This window comes from Azolla caroliniana, unplaced genomic scaffold (assembly GCF_043228905.1).
Source record: "Azolla caroliniana isolate FFs.n. ecotype wild unplaced genomic scaffold, voAzoCaro1.0.p SCAF_20, whole genome shotgun sequence".
Lineage (NCBI taxonomy): Eukaryota > Viridiplantae > Streptophyta > Polypodiopsida > Salviniales > Salviniaceae > Azolla > Azolla caroliniana.
In genome coordinates, this window is record NW_028230455.1 from 13,929,883 (window position 1) to 13,951,734 (window position 21,852).

Sequence of the window (21,852 nt, forward strand, 5' to 3'; positions counted from 1 at the left end):
ACCAGCCCATTCGAATAAGAAAATTGCACAAAAAGAAGGAATAGAGGAGCTTAGGTTTGTGAGAGGGAGCCTGTGTGATTTAAAAGCAGCCAATGGGATACAAGCAAGCGGATGGAGGGAGATGAGATGGACCGTCGGATGAAAGGAGACGGGTTTGCTTGAGCACCGTTAGATGAGGAGGAGGATACTCAGAGACGAAGAGGCGGGAAAAAAATTTTAAAATCACTTTCAAAAATTTAAAACTGCGAGTCATATAAAGGAGCTCTGCACTGCTTCAGAACGCCATATCCATCTCAGCTGTACCTTCTTCTCTCACAGAGCCCGTGTCTTCGTCTGTGCCGTCTCTTTCCTGCAGATCCTTTGCATTCATCTGCACAGAAGCCTTAGCCCCGATTTATAGTTTGTCTATCCATCGCCATGGCTAGGACCAAGCAAACTGCTCGCAAGTCCACTGGAGGAAAGGCCCCCCGCAAGCAGCTGGCCACCAAGGCCGCCCGTAAGTCCGCCCCCGCCACAGGCGGCGTCAAGAAGCCCCATCGCTTCCGCCCCGGTACTGTGGCCCTGCGAGAGATCAGGAAGTACCAGAAGAGCACGGAGCTCCTCATCCGAAAGCTCCCCTTCCAGCGCCTCGTGCGTGAGATTGCGCAGGACTTCAAGACCGATCTCCGCTTCCAGAGCTCTGCCGTTCTTGCCCTCCAGGAGGCTTCCGAAGCTTACCTTGTTGGTCTCTTTGAGGATACTAACCTGTGCGCCATCCACGCTAAGCGAGTGACCATTATGCCCAAGGACATCCAGCTTGCTCGTCGTATCAGGGGAGAGAGGGCTTGAAGAATTTCCATCCTCATATAATATACATTTGTTTGAATTGGTGTATCTATACACCACCTACTTGCATGATGATTTATATACCTCACCTTTAGTCGCTATGCCTTTAGTGTAGCAGATGCATTGCTGGGATTGGGGGATTGCAATGGACCGAAATATATGGTCTTTTCTCTCTTCACACTGTGCTTGGATTTGATTCCCTGCGTCACAGATGTAATCACACTCTTGGTTTGATGTAAGAGTCAAATTTTCTTCTCTTAATGATCAAAATTTAGCTCTTATTATATGTATATTATGTTTAGAGTGTTTGGGGAAAACGAAATAAGTAATTGTTGAATGTTGATAAGTGGAGTTGTTTGTGGATGTGAATTCTAGTGTTTTGAATATTTAAACAAATTCACATGAGTTTTTGCATTGCAGGAATGCTTGCTTCAGTCCATTCATTCTTGCATTAGTTAATGTTGTTTATGCCATTCCTTAAAATATGTTTTCACTGTACTGTACTCATATACTTCAAAGATTTCTGAATGGGGTTGTAGCCAATGCATTTGATATTACATATGTATGAATTTTGAATTGTTGATGCGGCAAATAGTGAATGAACTAGCAAGTATTGTTTTGTTGGTTTCTGAAATGCTTGATATCCTGTGTGCAAGATGTTAGCTGTTCATTTGCACTGTGAGTGAACAAATTACATAATCAAAGTGGAGTATGAGACCTTTGTATCTTAAACTTGAGGTTTTGATGATGCAATGTACAATTTGTAGATATGGGTGTGAACACTATCTCCAAATAAGCCACCCACAAACTTGTTACTCATTATCACTAAGGTGTACAATAAATTTACTTGACTATCCATAGATTATATAATATACACATGTTTCTAATGAGATGTGAACAGCTGCTTGAGAATGTTTCTGGTTTCTTGCCAATTCTTGTGTTGCCCTTCCTTGTTTGTGTGTTGGTAGGGACACCCAACTTTGGTCTTCATCATGTAATGCTGCAGAGAACCTTTGCTGATTGCCAGTTTGAGTATTGCACATTTAGTGCCTATTGTAGTTGGTCGAGTTGTGTGTAAACAAGTTGCCACTTGTTGTATACCGTTTCCTTTCATACATGTGCATTCATTGATATCCTTCCTTGGGGGTATCAAACCGTGCGTTAGACACTTTTTTCTACATTCACAAATGTTGATTAGTATTGGGAACAATGTAGAGGTGGTCATCAACACGAGGCCATTCTCATGAATGTAGGATGTGTTATTGTATCCAAACACTCGTTATCGTGTAAAAGGTCTAAAGTTATTTTATGCTCTTTTTCCCCAAAGCTTTCTTGTAAGCTGGTTTGATAGACACACCATCATGTTATTGGTTCATTTTAGGTTTCACATTCATTGGTTGTGAAGTTGTGCAAGTATGTATGTGCCATTGATATACAAAATGTAAAAGCAAATTTGAGAAATTATGTGCTTCTAAGGTATTAATATGACATTTGTATTGCATATGTGAGTTATTATTCCCTTGAGTTCATTTGCTAATCTTACGCAACTATTGGATTCGTTGGGCATCTCTTTGTGATAATTAGGCATGCACCTTGTTCTTGTAAGCTTAAGCACATTGAGATAATTCTCCTCTGGCATGAGCATTTGTTCACTTTGGCATAAACACATAGTAGATTACATGTAATAAATACATAGACTTTGTGATCACAGTCCAAGATGAAAGGAATGTTCGTCGTTGTGTGGTTTAATGTTGTTTCTAATGTAAGGCTGACTCCAATTTTTTTTTTAATGGTTACGATGACGTCAACATCTCACACACCCATGATAAAAGAACAACATTATTTACTTGTATTCGATGGAATGTAGTGGAAATAATCATGATGAACATTGAGGAACACCATGTCTATGTCTAAATTGAATTCAGCCAAAGTGTAAAAGGGAAAGAAATCGTGACAACGGGCATCATGTCAAGCATTGTGTCTGGATCATGTCAAGCTCGGATCAATATTAGATCAAAAGCATCCATTCGTTTAGGGACCACGAAGGCGAGAACTGGGTGTTGTATCCCTTATTTCGGAATCAACAAGAGGGGGGAACAATAGGATTAGAAATGGCACCCATCACTTATGTGCCGTCTATCTTGTGTTGGTTGATCTACGGGCACTTATCCCATTCCTTCTATATATATATATACATATAATGTAATTGGGCTACAAATATGAACCCTAAACCCTAAACTCTCATCCCTTCTATATCAATACATTATAGGGAAAAGTACCAGGATACCCCTAGAAGTTTGCCTATTTACCAGAATGCCCCTGGAAGTTCCAAATTTACCAAACTACCCCTATGTAAAAAAAAATACACTTTATAAAGTAATTATACACTCAAAACTCTCATCCCTAAACCCTAAACTCTCATCCCTAAACAAATATTTATAGTTGGGCAACAAATATAAACCCTAAAATCCACTCCATTTGGCCTAAAGTTTAAAAGGAATGGGAAGAGAAGAGGTGGGGCGACGTGGTGCGTGCTCTAACCGTCAGATGGAGGTGGGTGCTCGCCCCACAGCCGTCGGATCAAATGGGCGGGAAATAGCACAGACACAGAGAGAGAGAGAGATAGAGCGATTTCGAAATTTTTGTTTGAATTGGTTTTGAAACATTTTCCGCTTCTGCTTCAAATGCTGTATTTATAGAGAGGCCTGCCTCCCTCCCCTCCCAAGATTCTCAGGTTTCAGCAACAGATACCACACATAGAGAGAGAGAGAGAGAGATTTCTGCTCGCCTCCATCTCCATCTCCATCTGAGACGAAGAGAGTCCTAGCAATCTCTTTCCAATCCATCTCCAATTCTCTGTTCAATCCATTCTAACCCATCGCCATGGCTAGGACCAAGCAAACAGCTCGTAAGTCCACAGGCGGAAAGGCCCCCCGCAAGCAGCTTGCTACCAAGGCCGCCCGCAAATCCGCCCCCGCCACAGGCGGTGTCAAGAAACCCCATCGCTTTCGCCCCGGCACTGTGGCCCTGCGTGAGATCAGGAAGTACCAGAAGAGCACGGAGCTCCTCATCCGAAAGCTCCCCTTCCAGCGCCTCGTCCGTGAGATCGCACAGGACTTCAAGACCGATCTCCGCTTCCAGAGCTCTGCTGTTCTCGCCCTACAGGAAGCCTCTGAAGCCTACCTCGTGGGACTCTTCGAGGACACCAATCTATGCGCTATTCATGCCAAGCGGGTCACTATTATGCCCAAGGACATCCAGCTGGCTCGCCGCATTAGGGGGGAGAGGGCTTAAAATTTTCGTTGTTATCCCCTGCTGATGGTATACGTATGGTCTGTTTTGTTAAATTGCTTCAGTTGAAGCTTTGTTGTGTTATGTGGCATTACCCACATTAATTGTAGATCTCTCAATGGGTTAATGCAGTATTCCATTTGATGTTGCTTCTTATCAACGCTTTAGTTGTTGGTTGTCTACTAATTATTGGCTTGTGGCATCTATCATAATCTATTTTCTATCATTTGTATAATGGAATTCGAATTTTTTTGGTAAAAAGTAGATAGTTTAATTCTATGTTAAATGGATGGTGTAGGGTTCTTGAGGGCTGGTTTCTTTGTTTGATATTCTGGGTTGTCATGTATAAACTAGTGCATTGCTTGAGACAGAATGTGTAGTTTGATCTAAAGTTATTAGTAACCAATTCTACGATATTAGTTTTATCAAATGTATTATTGTATTTTCTAGAAGCTTTTAGTTTTATGGCATTGTTCGTTTGATTGTGAAAATTTCCAGCTGTATTGTGGCAAGCATATACGAGTGTTTTTATCAATCTGTTGCATAATGAAGGCGAGAAAGTCATACAATGTAAACATGTGGTAACTGTTTTATTGTTTATATTTGCACTGATCTTCCATGTTGTGGCAAGACCACATGAAGCAGTACAGAATTCCAAGAAATAATGCAATGTCTATAAATGTTTACAGCTACAAGCTGTAGCATGGGTGCTTGTTTATTAGTTGTAGCACCTGATGTGGTGAAGAATTATCTGCAATTTATAGCGGGAACTCTGCAACAAGATGAGTTGCCTGTTTAGTTCATCTCCTACAAATACCTATGGAATGGTATGTCCTATATGATTGTGATGACAATTTTCTTTTAGACAAATGAAACCAGACCTGGGGTGGCCAGATGATAGTTAACCGGAGTGAAGGCTAATTCAGAGCCAGAGGTGGGTCTCAAATCACTTTGCAGAAGTATAAAGTTCGGGTGGTATTGCTTGAGCTCTGCAGAGGGGACATGTTGGGTGAGATTGTAGCCACATCTTGACACATTCAGCATGAAACATGTGTCTACATGATGGGATTCTTTTGCAAAGTTGCCCTGCTGTCAGTAAAGAGATGCAAATAGCACAATCGCCAAATCTGTCTGTAGGTATGGTCTCTGCATGTTGGCTTGGGTGTCCAACATTGATTGCATCCACTGATGAACACATGATCTTTATTGCATTTGTTTGGAGAGGTAATTCTGGAGTTGATGCTGGATTGGTGATTATATCAGCTGGGACCTGAGCTTCACTAGTGTTGTCATCTTCACTATTGGTGATGATATTAGTATGATAGCCTGCTGTTTGTTGGTTCCATAACTCTTCATGATTGGAGGGAATGACTCCATGTGCTGCTTCCTCATTGCATGTTGGTGGTGCTGATTCATTGTTGCAATTGAGAGAAGAAGCAGCAGAAGAAGAGATTTCTCGGTCAACATGTGGCTTGGAGATGTCCGCCATTAGGGTGAAGGAAGGCACAAACATGTCGATTTCATTGGGCCTCAGCAGAACAGTATTTGATTGCCTTGGAGCAGAATTAGTAGTATCATGAACTACAATTTCACTCAGATGGTGGCCAGCCCTGCCTGATGATGGCTGTGGTGAGGCCACCCATCTTCGCCAACAGTAGAATATGGAATGTAAGGCGGCCATGAATATGAGCAACAAGGAAATTTGAAGTATGGATATGACCACGGTGTAAGCATGGCTCATTCTCCCTCTCTTCCTTTCCCTGCTTCTGCCTCTGCGTCTGCTTTCTGTCTCTTCCTGTCCTTCCTCATTTCTGCCGTCTTATATGAGGAAGAGGAGGAGGCTCTTCTGTGTCTGCGTTTCTAGGGTTTGCGTTCTTAGGGTTTGCGTTTTGCTACTGATCGATCCAAAGACGACAGGCAGACACACACACACACACTCACTTTCATTCCATCATGGAAACCTTCGCTTTTGGTTTTGGTTTGCGTTTTCTTGCCTGTTTTTCTCGCTCTCACACAAACCTTCATCATGCATGCATTTTGATACCTTATTAAACCACACATAAAACACCATACAAACAGACATAGTAGCCTAAACCCTAACCCTAATCCCTGACCACGACTAATGGCTACTGTCTTCTCTTCAATGTGTGTGTTTTGTTTCTAGGGGTTGTTATTGTCTTCTCTTCCCGACCACCATTGGGACATCCAAATAATTGATTGACACTTGTTAGTTCGTTTGCAACAAAGCATTTTAGTTGCAAGGTTAGCTATTGCATTGTGTTGTTGATTGATCTAGTTTTTTTTGTGTGTAGGTGGCTCGCTCAATCAATTTGTGATAAGTTCTCAACGAATTCAAACGTCCCCTTTTAAGAATCGGACATGCACATCTAAGTTTAGGTGACAAACATCCCCATTGTCCCCTTTTCTTGCTCCAGATAATAATATGACACATTGATACTTGCCCATTCGAGGCCATACAAATTCTTTTCTAGAAACCTTTTCAGCTCCCTTCTCGAATTGTATATTGTGAAATTCAATAAACTCCATGAACTTTGCAACCTTTACTCTAGTAGTAGATTCCATTAGGTTTTGGCTCATTTGTTATATTAGAGCTATGTGTTTTTTATTATCTTTTTGCCATTGTCTCTATCCTATCAAGAAGAAGATGATTCAGAAATAGTACTTTTAAAGTGAGGAAAAAGCAATTCTCAAAGTGATACCAATTGCGACCGAACTATCAAACTTAACAAGGATTTCAAAGTTAACTCATCTCTAAACATGGCTAACCCTATACCGAATGTTTGGTTAGACAATAACGATAAACACCCTCCTTTTCTTGTTCTACATCAGTGATAAACACCCCCCTTTTCTCGTTCTACATCGCATATTGGACCATAGTCTCATTCCACACTTCGCAATGATTCTATCAAATTCTCCTTGCATTTGTTATATTTTTCACTTGTATGAAATAACCTCGACTCAAAGTATGCTTTTCTCATAATGATTGCATAGATGGAATTTGCATTTTGTCGTCTCCATTTAAAACACACTCCGGTAATGATGTTTGCAAGGAATCAACCTACAAGTTGGACCACGTCCAGGTCTAAAAAATATCGAAGTTCACTCCAATCTGAGCGGTTTGATGAAGTGTTACACTCCGGTAATGATGTTTTGCAAGGAATCAACCTACAAGTTCAACTTCATCGCTCAAGACCCCCTCACGCACGAAGTGATAATGCACATCTATGTGCTTTGTCCGAGCATGGAATACAGGGTTCTTGGCGAGCTAAATGTTGCTCATGTTGTTACAGTAGATTAGGATAAGGGTCGGTACCTCGATCCGGAGGTCACACAACAGTCGCCAAAGCCAAATGGCTTCATAGGTGGCATTGGTAGCGCCCTAGTACTTAGCCTCAGTGCTCGACAGAGCCATTGTTGGCTGCTTTTTGTTGCTCCACGCAACAATCGCGCTACCTAGAGAAAACATGTAATCGGAGGTGGATCGGCATCCGATGCATCACCAACCCAGTCGGCATCGGTGTATCCGACTAGCTCTTCAGTTATACCATATCGGTATAACAGTTCCTTGTCCTTCGTGCCGCTAACATACCAGAGTATCTAGTGTGCGCACTGAAGGTGCTTGACGGTCGGCTTCTGCATGAATTGGCCGATCACTCTGACCGAGGAATTGATGTCGGGTCGAGTGATTGTCAAGTATATGAGGCTTCCGACAATTTGTCAAACCGTTTCTCATCGCAGGACGGGCATTCCGTCATGCCGAACTTGTGCAACATATTTAGCACATAGTGTCTTTGTGAGAGCAATATGCCATCGGGGGTCCGGATCACCTTGATCCCAAGAAAATAATGAAGGTCCCCCATGTCCTTCATTTCAAATGTGTTCGACAGCTAGGACTTCACACTGCCGATTTCATCCTGTCCGGGTCCGACGATGACTAAATCATCAACATATAGCAAGATGCACACCGGACCGTCCGGACCATTCCGGATGAACAGTGAAGAGTCAGACTTTGAGGCCGCAAACCCCCATCTTACGCAACCGGTGCGTGATCTTCGCATTCCAAGCTCGAGGGGCTTGCTTCACTCCGTAAAGCGACTTCTTGAGTCGGCATACTGCCGACTTGTTCATCTCCGATTGGAATCCCAGGGGTTGGATCATATAGACCCGTTTTTCAAGGTCACCTTGAAGAAACACATTCTTCACGTCCATTTGGTGAAGATGCCATCCCCTTGTTGTAGCAACAACCAGTACCACACGAACCGTCGTCATCTTCGCTACCGGAGCGAAGGTCTCGTCGTAGTCGATTCCATGGGTCTATGCGTATCCCTTTGCCACTAACTGAGCCTTGTACCGGTTGATTGAACCGTTGGCATTGTACTTTACCTTGTACACCCATGTGCAACCGATCGGTTTACCTTGTACACCCATGTGTTGCTGGCATCGAGTGCCCACATTTCTTCTTCCATAGCGGCATGCCAAGTTGTGTCCTTTGTCGCTTCTGCGCAGCTCTCTAGCTCACACACTTCCGCCACTTTGGTCATATACGCATAGTGATGCGCCATGTACTCATTGTACATGTACCATGTAACAGGGTTCCTCTAGCAGGAAGACCGACGTAACTTGTCGTTACCTCGTTTGAGGCCCTTCTTGGCCGGTTCAAACTTCATTTAAGAAGATTCGCCTTCTTCCTTTCCGGAGTCGGATTCGCTCCGATTTGACTCATCGGTGTTGGTTTTGTATTCCGACATCTTCTTCTTCCCCTTCTCCTAGTGCGTCAATTGTCTCCTCGGTTCCTTGCGTGGAGAGAGCACGACAGAGTCTCCACTACTCGCCGGCTCCTCATCGGACTGGTCATTCCGACCTAATCGCTCATTCGGCTCACTTAGATGGAATAAGGTCAGAATGTCATTCGGAGTACCGAATCCTTCATCTTCTACTTGAACCTCTCCGGGTTCATTAGCCTCATCCTCCGGAATCGGGTCTTCGTTGGGAGTTGGAGTCGGTAAGGAGTACCATGATGCCGTGTCATCAAACTCGACATCTCGACTTACTCGGACCTGCTTAGTCTGGGGGTTATATAGCACTTATACCCCATTTGCTCATGCGAGGAGCCGACTAGGATGCACTTCTCTGACTTTGGATCCAGCTTCCTCCGCTTCTCATATTGTACGTGCACATATGTTATGCTACCGAATATCCGAAGGTGTCTCAAATTTGGCTTTCGCCTGAAATACAGCTCATGTGCTGACACCTTGTCTCTGTTCTAGTTTTGGATGTAGACGGCCATGCTGACCGCCTCAACCCAGTAGAATTGGGGCATGCGCTTCTCCTCCAACATTGCCCTTGCCGTGTCGACAATCGACCGGTTATTTCTTTCGGCCACACTGTTTTGCTCCGGTGTGTATCTGTAGCTGAATTCTCTCCGAATTCTGTTCTGTTGTAGATAACTGTTGAATTCGTTGGAAAAGTATTATTTTTTGCCATTCGACCACAAGCACTTTATCTTCCTCTGTATTTCCCTTTCGACTAAGCTTTGCAGGTTCCGGAAACAATCGAAGACTTCACTTTTCTTCTCTATGAGGTAGATCCATGTGTGCCGATTGTAGTCGTCGATGAAGGAGATGAAATATCGACTCCCACCAAGACTAACGTTCTGTGCCGGTCCCCATACATTTGAATGGATTAAGTCGAGCTTGTTATGGCTCCAGTTTTGTTCGGTGGGGAATGGAAGCCGGTGTTGCTTCCCGAGTTTGCAAGCTTCACATATTTGGGCCTTCCGGCCACTAAACTTCGACAATCTTAACACAACCATTTTCGATTGCAGGTCCTGAAGCCTCCGGTAATTGACGTGGCCGATCCGCTTGTGCCAGAGATCAATGGCAAACATGGTGGTGCCGGCATCATTAGTGTTGAGGATGAACATCCTCCCTTCTCTACGCCCTTGCACAATTATCCGGCCTTCTTTCTCAATGAAGCAGCCGAGGTGCATAAACCGCACCTGCATTCCCTAGTCGATGATTTGTCTGACCGATACTAGGTTCTTGGTGATAGTTAGAATGTGTAATACGTTCATCAACTTTCCCTTTTGTCCGACATGTTTGAAAGGGACTTCTCCGACATGCACGATCGGGTGAGGGGTGTCGTCTCTGGTTTCGACAATCCCCGGTTCTTCCAGTTTCTTTAAAAATGAGAACCACTCTTTATGGCTTGTCGTATGGTTAGATGCTCCGGAATCAACATACCACACTTCCTCTGATCCGGAAGTGGTCTTCTTCATTGAGTTCGCCTTGTGCTTCATCACGAAGGCTGGCCCTTTTCCGTTCTTCCCGGTTCTGGATCCTTCCTATCCTTCTGCGTAGTGCGAGTTGTGCCGCTTCCCTTGTCCGGTATTGCTTCCTATCCTTCTGCGTAGTGTGAGCTGTGCCGGATCCGGATTTATTCGAATCAGCGCGCTTCTTCCAACACTTGCTTTCTTAGTGGCCTTTCTTGCCATAGTACCAACATTCTGTGTCGGCCTTCGATTGCCAGTTTTCAGCTCCGACTTGACTCCCCTTGCTTGTGGTGGGTCTGGAATTACTGTCAGCACTGTCTTTATGCCTTCAGTTCTGCTTATGTTGGCCGCCTCCATTGCGTGCTGACCCACCTCGTCCTCCACACCCATGAGGCCGATCCGCCTATGTGTACAACATCCAGTTGTCCGATTGAGTGGTCCTAGACCCACTCGCGTGGTTTTCTTCGACCATCAACATCGATTGCAAGTTGAAGAAAGATGGTGGTTTCTCCCGCGTGCAGATAGCCGTCCGGATTGGCCCGTACCGTTGTGCTAGACCACCGAGACAGATTTGAACCATCTCGTCTTCGTCCACAGTCACGTTGATGGACTCGAGCGCGTCACAAATCTCCTTTATCTTGGTGGTGTAGTCGGTCATGGACATATCCCTCTATCGGATATTGTTGAGCTCTTGTCGGAGTTGCAACTTCCCTGCCATGGTACTAATGGCGAAAATCTTCCGAAGATTTTCCTAGGCCTCCCTTGGCGTTTTTGCATCTTTAATGTAGTTGAGCATCTGATCGTGCACACCGGACGGGAGGCAGGACAATACTTGGTTTGCTCCTTGCTCCCATGCCGAGAAGTCTTTGTGTGCCGGCTCCGATATTACCTCGTTGGTTCCTTCCACATAGCTCCAATATCCATGCCCCAGTAGGTACTGGTGCATTTTATATTACCAGGATGCATAGTTGCTCCGATCGAGCTTTTCTGTGGGAAGCAAACTTGCCATACCTCTGTCCATTTCGGTTCTCTATCTGTTTTGCCAAGTATTAGGGTTTGTCTTCGAAGTGTCTGTCAGTTGCCGAGGTTCTCAACCCTCACGCTCTCATACCATGTGAAAGTAAATGTGCAGAAACGTTCGACAAACCGGCTCAGCCGGATAGCAACAATAGAGAGTAAGGTTCAATGGAAGTTTAGCACATAGAATATGCGCGGGAGAGACAGAGAGAGACAAAGACAGAACATAAACTCTATTCAGAAAATACTCTAAAACTATGTACATAGAATGTGCTCAGAGAGCACTTTTATACAAGTGCATAAAGTATTGACAGGTACTTCAATGCTCAGAGCGACTGTCACTGACTCCCTAAAAATATGCCTACGTACTAGGTTGGATCTGTAGGCCTGTAACGGCCTACCGGTTTCAATCCGATCCGGCTTCTGGTTCCGGATATCATCCGGACACCGATCCAGTTCTCCGTTTCGGATACCGATCCGGATCCGGTTGAGCTTGCTCGCTCAACAATTTTGTTTTGCTTTCAATACATACAAATGGACTTGGTGCTAAAAGGCGATAAATTTACTCATTAAAAAGTTGTAAGATATCTATTTTATGAATCATATAATGAATTCATGTGATTTTCTTATCGGAATATGTTATGTATGCATAACATGGGTGAGGGTAGGTGACTAATATTTACAAAACATAAGTGAAGGATATGGTCACTAATCTTTATGTTAGAAAAGGACTAATGTGTTTGGATAGAGGTAACAATAGGTGCATGCACTATCATTACCTTGACAAGCAATAAAGGGAGTCTTTTATAAAAGGCACACCTATTCAAAGGGTTTGGGTAGATGTATAAATATGAGGCCTAGTTGTCATGATAGATACATTAAGTGAGAGGGTTTTAGTCATGAGACTAGCACAACGAGCTAGGATTTCATTGCAATAGTCATGTTAGATGTATAAATATGAGGCCTAGTTGTCATGATAGATACATTAAGTGAGAGGGTTTTATTCATGAGACTAGCACAACGAGCTAGGATTTCATTACCTTGACAAACAATAAAGGGAGTCTTTTATAAAAGGCACACCTATTCAAAGGGTTTGGTAGATGTATAAATATGAGGCCTAGTTGTCATGATAGATACATTAAGTGAGAGGGTTTTAGTCATGAGACTAGCACAACGAGCTAGGATTTCATTGCAATAGTCATGTTACCCCTTTGAAGGTAGTCTCCATCCTAATAACCATTGGTATGATATGTTAGTGGTAGATTGGCTATGTCTTGATCATAACTTGTGTTCCTCTACTCAAATCTATTTATTGATTGTACTTTAACTTGGTCTATTATTTAGTAAGAAAGGTGGTGTTAATAGAAGACTTCACTCATTTTGGGTGGAGGTTGGAATTTAAATTACTAGAATATGGATGACGTGTCAATAATTATCAACAATTTTGGGCCCATATTGCTTGGTACCTAAGTCTTCACAAGTCAAATGACATGATGTTAGCACAAACCTCTCATGTATGTCCCTCACACTCATACCCATTGGCACTATCGACCCCTAGTGAGATTACCATCTTTAAGTACATACACTCATAAAACACAACCTATCTCTTGCTAATTACTTTTACTAGAGAGGACAAATTGTACAAATTTCACAATCAAACATGTTCTTCTGCAAGAAATCAATGTTGGTTATGCTTAGTATTCATTGAGTTGAATATTTTCATTTCAAGTCACCATCCCCATTGTCAACTACACTAGCATCATATCTACAAGAGGTTCAATATCAAATGGATCATCTCTAAAAAGTTCATCTCTTTGGTAGTTATGCCCATAGTACGTAAAATTCATGTTCGTCTAGCATAACATTTGTTTTCCTACGTTGGAAATCGAATGCGGATGTTATTCAAACATTCTTGTGTTTTTTTATTTTAATGTTTTGTTTTTTGTTTTATTCCATTTTTTAGGCTTATTTACCTCATAATAAATAGTTAATCCAAAAGTATGGTATTTATCATTCTTTGAGGGTGTTTTTCTTATGCGAATTATTGAAACATTTGAGAATGCGAATGCATGCATGGTACGTATGGTTCATACTATGGGACTTATACCCATGGCCATAACTCTTAATTATGATAAAGAACATGGGTCTATTTACCTTTTTGCACACTTCATCATTGGAGGACATTACATATTGGCACATAATTTGCATCTTTGAAAGTCAGGTTATCAGGTTCTTGGCAAGACATTATGGGAAAGCAGTGCATGCACCACATGCATCATGTAGGTGCATCATGTAGGATAGACGAGCATTAGATGCAGGTAGCATCTAAAAGTTAAAAAATGTTTTACAACCTCCAGAGATGTCACACAACACGGTTATATCTCTGTTATTAAACACCATACATAAAATTTGCTATCTAAAACTGTTTTCCAATCTAATTTGCCAATAACTATTCAGGACATATTGATTGACAACCCATTCAAACTAGGATTTTGACACATTCAGGATAATGAGACTTAAACTTAATGTGGCTGAAAAATAATGAGCAAATATATATTTATATCTATATATATATATAACATTCAAACCGTTCTTTTAGTCAATATTCCAAGGGAATTTCAGGCTCTGTGAAACACATTCGCTTTTGATACCAGAAACTTGAAATCTGAATTGTTTTGCAGGATGGCATATCTCATCGGCATGATGGCAGCGTGACACCATGACAAGCAACAGCAAACACAATATATATTATAATAAGAACAAGAAGGATTAATACAAGCCTGCAAGAAAAATAGTAATTTAGCATTAGATGTGAACACTAGCGAAATCTAAAAATAAATAAAACAAGATATATTTGAACTTACACTAGTCTACAATTCCTCCACCACATTGTACTACGAAATTCTCGTGCTTGTTTACGAAACTTAAATGCCTTGTTCTGAATACCAGCAGTTTTATCCACTAGCACCTCCAACCTCTCTCCTCGTTCCAATACTTTGTCTATGTTGTCAATCATGACATTTCGTACCTATATACATAGCAGATTATCCAATTGATTTTTGTGGGAATTAACAGAATCCATCATTTGATCAACACATAGGTAAATGATAAGAGCCACAAAGATGAAGCACCAGTGTTGACTTGACCTTTTAGAGATCTGAACCTTTTTGTACAAACTGTAGGCAGATGATCAACGTCTAGTTTGTTTGCATCTTATTTTTGAGGTTTACTCTATGCATCCTTCCAGTTAAGAAATTTACCAGACAATTATAAATGGAAACCATGAAACACATTTGCAAAGGAAATAAAGAATAAATAATGGCATTTTCAGGAGCATGGGTTCATCTATTTGCACAAAATGATTTATGATTTAATCAATGGTCCCATGTTTAATAATCCAATTTTTTTCACAATCCATCTCTCCTCTAACAATGAATCTCTTTTTGATCCACTTATTCTATCCTACCAACAAATCTATAGCTACCCTAACTATGAGTCTCTTATTAATCCACTTATTCTATCCTAACCCCTTAATTAATCTCCTCTTAATCCAGATATCCTATCTAAACCCTTTCATTAATCCACTTATTCTATCATAATACCTACATTAGTTTCTTCTTGATCCACTTAATTGATTAATATTCCTCTTTTACATATTATCAGCACAGATCAAGTTACATACGAAATTACCATACACCTTGATACACTTTGAACAAGAAAATATTGAAGAAAGAAACTGCATACCTGACTAAGTTCACCTTTCATGCGGTTTATTTGGTCCGCACTTGCATCATTTGAGTAGTACTCCATTTGCTGATTAAGTACTCTTGAAAATTCATCATTCATTGCATAAGCAAGAGCTGTTTGCGAAGTCCGACCATAAGCTTTCATGAATTTGGAATGAATGTCTTCCAAGAATGCAAAAGGTATGCGCCCTACAGATAGCAAGAGAGGGACGTTCAAATATGGTTATCAATATTCATCGTGCTCTATAGCAGGGTATCATATGATGCTTATAACAGACGGAAATGGATTTATAGTAATTTCTCATATTGCATCATATTTACTGATGTACTATCTGGAATGAGTAATGTTAGAAAGCTATTGTCATACCTATAGTTCGCCATGGCTCTGGTTTGATTTTATTAACAGCAGATGTGCAGAATAACACAATATGATCACATCTGACGTTTACAGTTGTGACTATGGTTTGATGAAAACTTATAATCTTTTGGCGTGAACTTTGCTGTCTGGGATCAAAACCACACTTAACACTCAAGGACTGAGGTTGAAATTGTGATTGCTTAACTCAAACAGACGATGTTGAACTAAAAAGAAGGATTTATCCAGAAACAGATCTGCTAAGTACTTTAAAACATATGCGATCATAAGTTTTATTACAAGAAAAAACATCAATTTATCAGCATGCTGTAAATGACATAAACTAACATGTGTCAACGCGCTTGGACTGCAAAAATATATTATTTGATTTGGAAATGTTTTTCAAAGAACTGCCTAATTAGGGCTTAAGGATTAAGTGCCTGAAATATTCTGGTTTTGCACTTCCATTGGGAATATCTAGAAAATACGAATATCCATGGTGAACTATCTTTACCTGAGAAGCAAATGAGCTTGTCTTGGTTTTGAGCAATGATTGAGAACGCATTGTTTTATATTAACTATTAGAAAGATAGTGATGAACATTATAGTTCAAAATTCAGAACATACATTTGTGTTCCTGGTTAGGATTACACAAGCGTATAGTTAACAGTCTCTCTCGATGTGAAAGGACAATAAAATATCCTGGTTTAGCAAGGAATGAGAATGTCCAGTTTTACATAGAATGTTGAATACGGTAGAGAAAAGGGTCACTTGAAAGACGGTAAACAAAACCATTGTTTTACATCACATGGTTATTAACAGCATTAAAGAAAGCTGTGATCCTAACAACAGCAAAGACATCTTCGGCTTGAAAGACAGTCTTCAGCCTAAGATGTCGTCCAAATGAACCCTAAGTTACAACCAATACTGTTGTAAAGGAAAGTAAAATTCTATGGTTTTTAGCAAGGGATGAATGCTTGATTGTATCCCAGATGTTCAAAAGACAGCACAAAATATTTGTAGTTGGAAAGACAGAAATCAGATTTGGGGTATGATGAAAGTAAATAAATGAATACAGTAAAAAAAACTGCAGCTTGAAATAATTCTTCGGTCCATACTTTTGAGAGGGTGAGGGTGTGGAGACTTACTGCCAAATGTGTCGTTTGCCATACACAGGAAAGTGATTCCTTCCGCCTTAGTAACATGAAAGATATAGCGATCTTGTGAGTATGAAACACGAGTATCTGCAGCGCTAGGCAATTTCTCAAGGATCTGTCGGGCTACAGCACTTGCGTTGGAAGAACCGGAGCTATACTCAGCCAAAACAACAGAGCCACGAGCCACCATAGCATAGAGTATAGACATCTTCTAATTTTTTATGACTTCCGAATTCTTCTTCTTTTTTTGAACGAAAGAAATGGAAGTAAGAGAATCTGAGGGAGGGAGGGAGGGAGAGAGAGCACACAAAACCAGAGAGACGAAGGCGAGGTCAAGACGTTGGAATCATGCCCGGATGGCGAGCCCGCAGGCGCCGATGATCAGATCATGAAAGATAAAGGGGAATGGAGTGGAGTGGAGGAGGGGGAGACGAAACCCTAACCCTAACCCTAACCCTAATAGCAGGAGATACGGTTGCCTTGTTGTTATGTCTGTGTCAGCAATTAACAGGAAAGCGCACACAGGCTGGAAGGGAGAGCGAAGAAGAATCCATCGAGAAGCAAAAATTGAGTAGTTTTTATTTAATTTATTTGTAGGGACCATATTATTTTGAAGTTGTATATACATACATACATATACATATATGTACAGATGTGTACATAGTACATACATATGCATATAATGATATATATATATGTACTTATACACATATGTATCTATGTATAATGTATGTATGTATACATATATACCTGCAGTCTGCAGATAGTGAGGAGAGATAGATAGATAGATATATTGATAGATAGATTATATTATCGTCTTCGAGGGGAGAGAGAGAGAGGCTATGGAGGCACATGGTGGTGTTATGGACACCGGACATATTGCAAGCTCTATGTTTACATGTGTTTGTGTGTCTTGAAACGATGCTCTTATTGTAAGCATGAACTCACTTCGAGTTTGATGTTCTCGTTGTCTCGCTTTTGTATAATGTGCATGCACAAACCATGACGCAATTGTCCTTGTTGTAAATAAATAGACAGGTAAGTGGACATTTGAATTCATCGAACGTTAAGGAATAGAGATATGGATGACAACATAGATGTGGATAAACCGAGGATGGGAAGAAGAGAGAGAGAGAGAGAGAGACTATATGAAGAAGTTGAAAAGGCATTCTTAAGTGGAATTTCCGGATGTTAGAGCATGTGGGGATCATTTCCCTAAGTGCATATTCACGTTTTCTTGTGGCTTTAGAGGACATTCCTCTCCCTACATAGATAGGATAGGTAGATAGAAGAGATTAAGAAGTGTTGTAACAAGTGGAATCGACATACAATTAATATAATTGTGTGCTTTTACCAAAGAGAGAGAGAGAGAAATAAATAAATATTAACTTCTTCTAAGACCAAAATTGGCCCATGAGACAATTGGTTTACAATAAAAAATGGGGCATTTACCCATTCATCGAAAGTAAAAAATAAAAAATAAAAAATAAAAATAGAACTTAAGCCAAAGAGTTATAGGGGGGAAAAAAAGCATGTTCTATAAGGAAACGACTTTATACTAGGCCTAGTTTCATTTCCATCCAAGTCTCTCAAAAAGAAGCAGGAGGTCAAAGGGTTTCGATGTGGAGGTGGCATGTGGTCCCAATGGAAAAGATAATGCAACCATAGTTGCTAGGCGGCGTAGCTCAAGTTCCTTTATCTTCTTCATTTTTCTACTTCGCGTCGAGTTGCTTTGAAGCCTGACATCTGAGGGCATTTGGTTGTTCTTTCCATTTCTGCTTCATGAAGAGAGAGGCTGAGTGGTGTATGTGTGTCCACATTTATCGTCTCCCCTTGTTCTTGAAATTTTATATTAGTTACATGTTGGTGAATATGAAATATGAAAATGATTATGGTTAACATTTTGTAGTTTGTCCTCCCTGTGTTGTTTTAGCTCTAAGATATACCTACCTAATCTCTTTATATCCGGGGTGTCTAATAGTTCGGAGAGGGTGGGAGAGGGTCCTAGTATGTCTTGGTATTACATGATACAAGGAGGGCTAAGAAGGTACTAACATGGCATTCGTTGAGGGTACCAATGCTTGGTCAGGTCAATAGATAACATGCATAGAACGTGGGGAAAAAGCAACAACATAGAGGAAGGTGATGATATGCTAGAAAGTTCATAGGTGAGTCAGGTCACGTTGTGTGTGTCGTTTTATATTGCAATGTTATTCTATAGGTGCAGTTTGTTTTTACATTGGGTTCACATTGTTTTTGTTGTTCCATGCATGCGAGGAGAATAAAATGTTGTTACATTCTAAACAAAAAGGAAAACTTTCCTATTAGTTTTGTATTGAATAATTTTTTTTGGTTTAAATTAGAAATTTATATTTTTAGACTAGAACGGAATAGTAAAACCTCTGTTATACAAGTTAACTTTACTAGCCTTATAGGGTTGTCGTGTTGTTTGATAGAAAATCATTTAACTACTTAAATAGCTACAAGTGCCTATATGCAAACCTAATCCACTATTGATCATTTGCTCTCTTGCAATCAATTTGGGATATAACATGGTGATGCGGAATCTTGAGAAAAGAGGGCGGTTATGTCAAAGCAATTGATTCGACAGAGAGAAGATAGGGATACCTCATATAGTCAATGAAATGCGAGGATACAAAATATGATGTCAACGAGATATTACTTTTTGAAACAAGAGAGAGACAAGTGGCTGAAATTGTTGAATATAGGTAGCAACAAAACATATATTACTGTCGAATATGCCCGATTTGTGTCAAAACATTGCCCAATTCTAAATAAGGTTAATTAAGTGCTTCCATTTTAAGCATGGCAACCGACCACTCTTTCAAACAGGACACCATCTACAACTCAAACAATCCTCCACATTTATTAGATTAATTTACATATACGATAAAATCCACAAGAAAACATGTAAATGCAAAATTTCATCATTCCTTATAGAAAAAACATTATTTTTTGAATGGGAAAATGCAAATATGTGAATCATACGAGACACATCGTGTAACCAAAAAGCGTAGGGCCATGGTTTAGAAAACATCACATCAATGCAACCCTTTTTCCTTTTAAGCATGTTCTTGTTATGCAATTGTGTTCATAAGGGTGACTGTTGCCTTGAGAGTGATATTGGGTGACCAATAAGATTGTGTGTGTGTGTGTGTGTGTGGGGGGGGGGGGGGGGGGTTTGAATATATTTCATGCATGGGAGTAAATGCGAACAAAAATACACGCATGCCCAATGCCCATCATACATGAGGCTGAGGCGAATCAACATTTTCCTAATTGGACATGGTACAATACGTTTGTTTCAAACTAGAACTAGTCACTTCTAACCTTCTATTTCTCTTCAAGTTCCACTAATTTATACCTCGATTCTATTAGTACGAAAACCATCTAGACCCGTAAGTTTGATGAATATAGAGTCCGTTTCATCGCAAGCGCATACATTCATGAGAAAAGGCCAACCCTCCTCATGGACGAGAGAGGTAGATCAGGAAGCAATGTACAAATTGATAGTGTGTGTTCTTGTCCAAGGGATGCATTTGTTCTTGTAGAGTTAAAACGAAGCGAGTATGCAGAAGGCCTTAGGACGAACCAACAATAATAACTTGTAGATATAAATAATATGAGACAAGGTCCAATGAAAGGAAAATAAAATAAAACAGAAAGGGATCGATCCGGGAAGCTATGGAAACAGCCAATGAAATGAGAGCAAGCGGATTAAAGGATCCTCAGCCGTCCGATCGGGCGGGGATTGCAGGGAGCCGTTGGATGGACGGGACGGGACGATGGGGGCGGGAAAAAAGAAGAAGAGAACGAATGATGTTTCAGAAGCCAAAATTTGAGGTTTTGTTTGAATTTATTTATATAAATGGCCTTCTTCATCGCCTCAGTAACATCGCCTTCTCATCTCTGACGTTACCTGCTGTCTCTTCTTCTCAGAGCCTGCGATTGTCTCAGAGCAGATCCATCTCCAATTCTCTGTTCAATCCATTCCAATCCATCGCCATGGCTAGGACCAAGCAAACAGCTCGCAAGTCCACAGGCGGGAAGGCGCCCCGCAAGCAGCTTGCCACCAAGGCCGCCCGCAAGTCCGCCCCCGCCACAGGTGGCGTCAAGAAGCCCCATCGCTTCCGCCCTGGCACTGTGGCCCTGCGTGAGATCAGGAAGTACCAGAAGAGCACGGAGCTCCTCATCCGCAAGCTCCCCTTCCAGCGCCTCGTCCGTGAGATAGCGCAGGACTTCAAGACCGACCTCCGCTTCCAGAGCTCTGCCGTGCTTGCCCTCCAGGAAGCCTCTGAAGCCTACCTCGTGGGCCTCTTCGAGGATACCAATCTCTGTGCGATCCACGCCAAGCGGGTCACCATTATGCCAAAGGATATCCAGCTTGCACGCCGGATTAGGGGCGAGAGGGCTTAAAATAAAGTTCCTACTTTGAAGCCTTGGCTTATTGAAATTGGTGTATTTTTACACCACCATTTCTCCCTGATGATTGGTTGCTTCTGATTCTCTAAATGATGTATTGTGACTAAAATGATCATTGATGGCGTGAGTGGAATCCTGATTGGAGATCCTTTAGCTTCAAGCCAATAACCAGGGATGTAGTTTTCTGTGATTTTATATTTCGAGCTCTAAATTAGTTTTACCCTCTTTGTCTCTTACTATTCTCAACTGGCGACTTAGTTCTTAGTTTTGTCTCCCCATTGCCTCTGTGGTTCATGTCTGTCTTATTGAGCGATAATAGTTTTTGTTTTATATTATTTTTGTGTGTTTTCGGTTCTTCTATAGAGAATTCATGAATATGGGTTACACCTATATTAAACTTTTGATATAATCTAAAGCATTTGGGTTACACTAGGCATTGGCATCTCCATTTATCTTAGTCTTTGATTTTAGCCGCATGGGTTGAGCTAACATGAGAAGTCATGTGAATTTCTTGAAATCGAATTACTTGAATTGTACGAGAAGCTTTTAATATTGTACCTAGGGCTTCATCAACTCAATAACACAATGTTACTACCAGCAAGTGGTTGCCATACTGTTAACATGAGGAATTTTTATTGTTATTGTTCACAACTGGCTTTACTATTGTTGATGCATGAAGCTGTTTACTTCACTGAATATTGAGATACGAATGTAGATAACTAAACA

General features: G+C 41.1%; 5 protein-coding genes across 5 annotated transcripts; 3 read left to right on the plus strand and 2 right to left on the minus strand.

Annotated features, from left to right (window-relative positions):
• Positions 1-304: 304 nt before the first annotated feature.
• On the plus strand, positions 305-883 carry LOC147851161 (histone H3.2). Its single transcript, XM_087335696.1, has one exon. It carries the CDS (start codon positions 418-420, stop codon positions 826-828), a length of 411 nt encoding a protein of 136 aa, XP_087191822.1. The 5' UTR covers positions 305-417; the 3' UTR covers positions 829-883.
• Positions 884-3,672: 2,789 nt separating this feature from the next.
• Positions 3,673-4,264, plus strand: LOC147851162 (histone H3.2). Its single transcript, XM_087335402.1, has one exon. The coding sequence runs from the start codon at positions 3,709-3,711 to the stop codon at positions 4,117-4,119; it is 411 nt and encodes a 136-aa protein (XP_087191528.1). The 5' UTR covers positions 3,673-3,708; the 3' UTR covers positions 4,120-4,264.
• A 731-nt stretch (positions 4,265-4,995) lies between these two features.
• On the minus strand, positions 4,996-5,797 carry LOC147851163 (uncharacterized). Its single transcript, XM_087335565.1, has one exon. It carries the CDS (start codon positions 5,795-5,797, stop codon positions 5,063-5,065), a length of 735 nt encoding a protein of 244 aa, XP_087191691.1. The 3' UTR covers positions 4,996-5,062.
• An 8,156-nt stretch (positions 5,798-13,953) lies between these two features.
• Positions 13,954-16,937, minus strand: LOC147851164 (vesicle-associated membrane protein 711-like). The gene is made up of 4 exons (XM_087335927.1): positions 16,675-16,937; positions 15,170-15,360; positions 14,290-14,453; positions 13,954-14,205 (listed from the first exon to the last, which is right to left on the minus strand). Exons 1-4 carry the CDS (start codon positions 16,889-16,891, stop codon positions 14,118-14,120), a joined length of 660 nt encoding a protein of 219 aa, XP_087192053.1. The 5' UTR covers positions 16,892-16,937; the 3' UTR covers positions 13,954-14,117.
• A 3,698-nt stretch (positions 16,938-20,635) lies between these two features.
• On the plus strand, positions 20,636-21,362 carry LOC147851165 (histone H3.2). The gene has a single exon (XM_087336075.1). The coding sequence runs from the start codon at positions 20,710-20,712 to the stop codon at positions 21,118-21,120; it is 411 nt and encodes a 136-aa protein (XP_087192201.1). The 5' UTR covers positions 20,636-20,709; the 3' UTR covers positions 21,121-21,362.
• The last annotated feature ends 490 nt before the right edge of the window (positions 21,363-21,852 follow it).

Excerpts from the sequence above, each read along its gene's own strand:
- LOC147851164 (XM_087335927.1), bottom strand. The coding sequence starts at position 16,891 with ATGTCTATACTCTATGCTATGGTGGCTCGTGGCTCTGTTGTTTTGGCT. Across the intron at positions 15,361-16,674 it reads GGCAAACGACACATTTGGCA|GGCGCATACCTTTTGCATTC; the intron begins GTAAGTCTCCAC and ends TGCTATCTGTAG. Across the intron at positions 14,206-14,289 it reads TGGAGGAATTGTAGACTAGT|GCTTGTATTAATCCTTCTTG; the intron begins GTAAGTTCAAAT and ends TTTTTCTTGCAG.
- LOC147851161 (XM_087335696.1), top strand. The coding sequence starts at position 418 with ATGGCTAGGACCAAGCAAACTGCTCGCAAGTCCACTGGAGGAAAGGCC.
- LOC147851165 (XM_087336075.1), top strand. The coding sequence starts at position 20,710 with ATGGCTAGGACCAAGCAAACAGCTCGCAAGTCCACAGGCGGGAAGGCG.
- LOC147851163 (XM_087335565.1), bottom strand. The coding sequence starts at position 5,797 with ATGGCCGCCTTACATTCCATATTCTACTGTTGGCGAAGATGGGTGGCC.
- LOC147851162 (XM_087335402.1), top strand. The coding sequence starts at position 3,709 with ATGGCTAGGACCAAGCAAACAGCTCGTAAGTCCACAGGCGGAAAGGCC.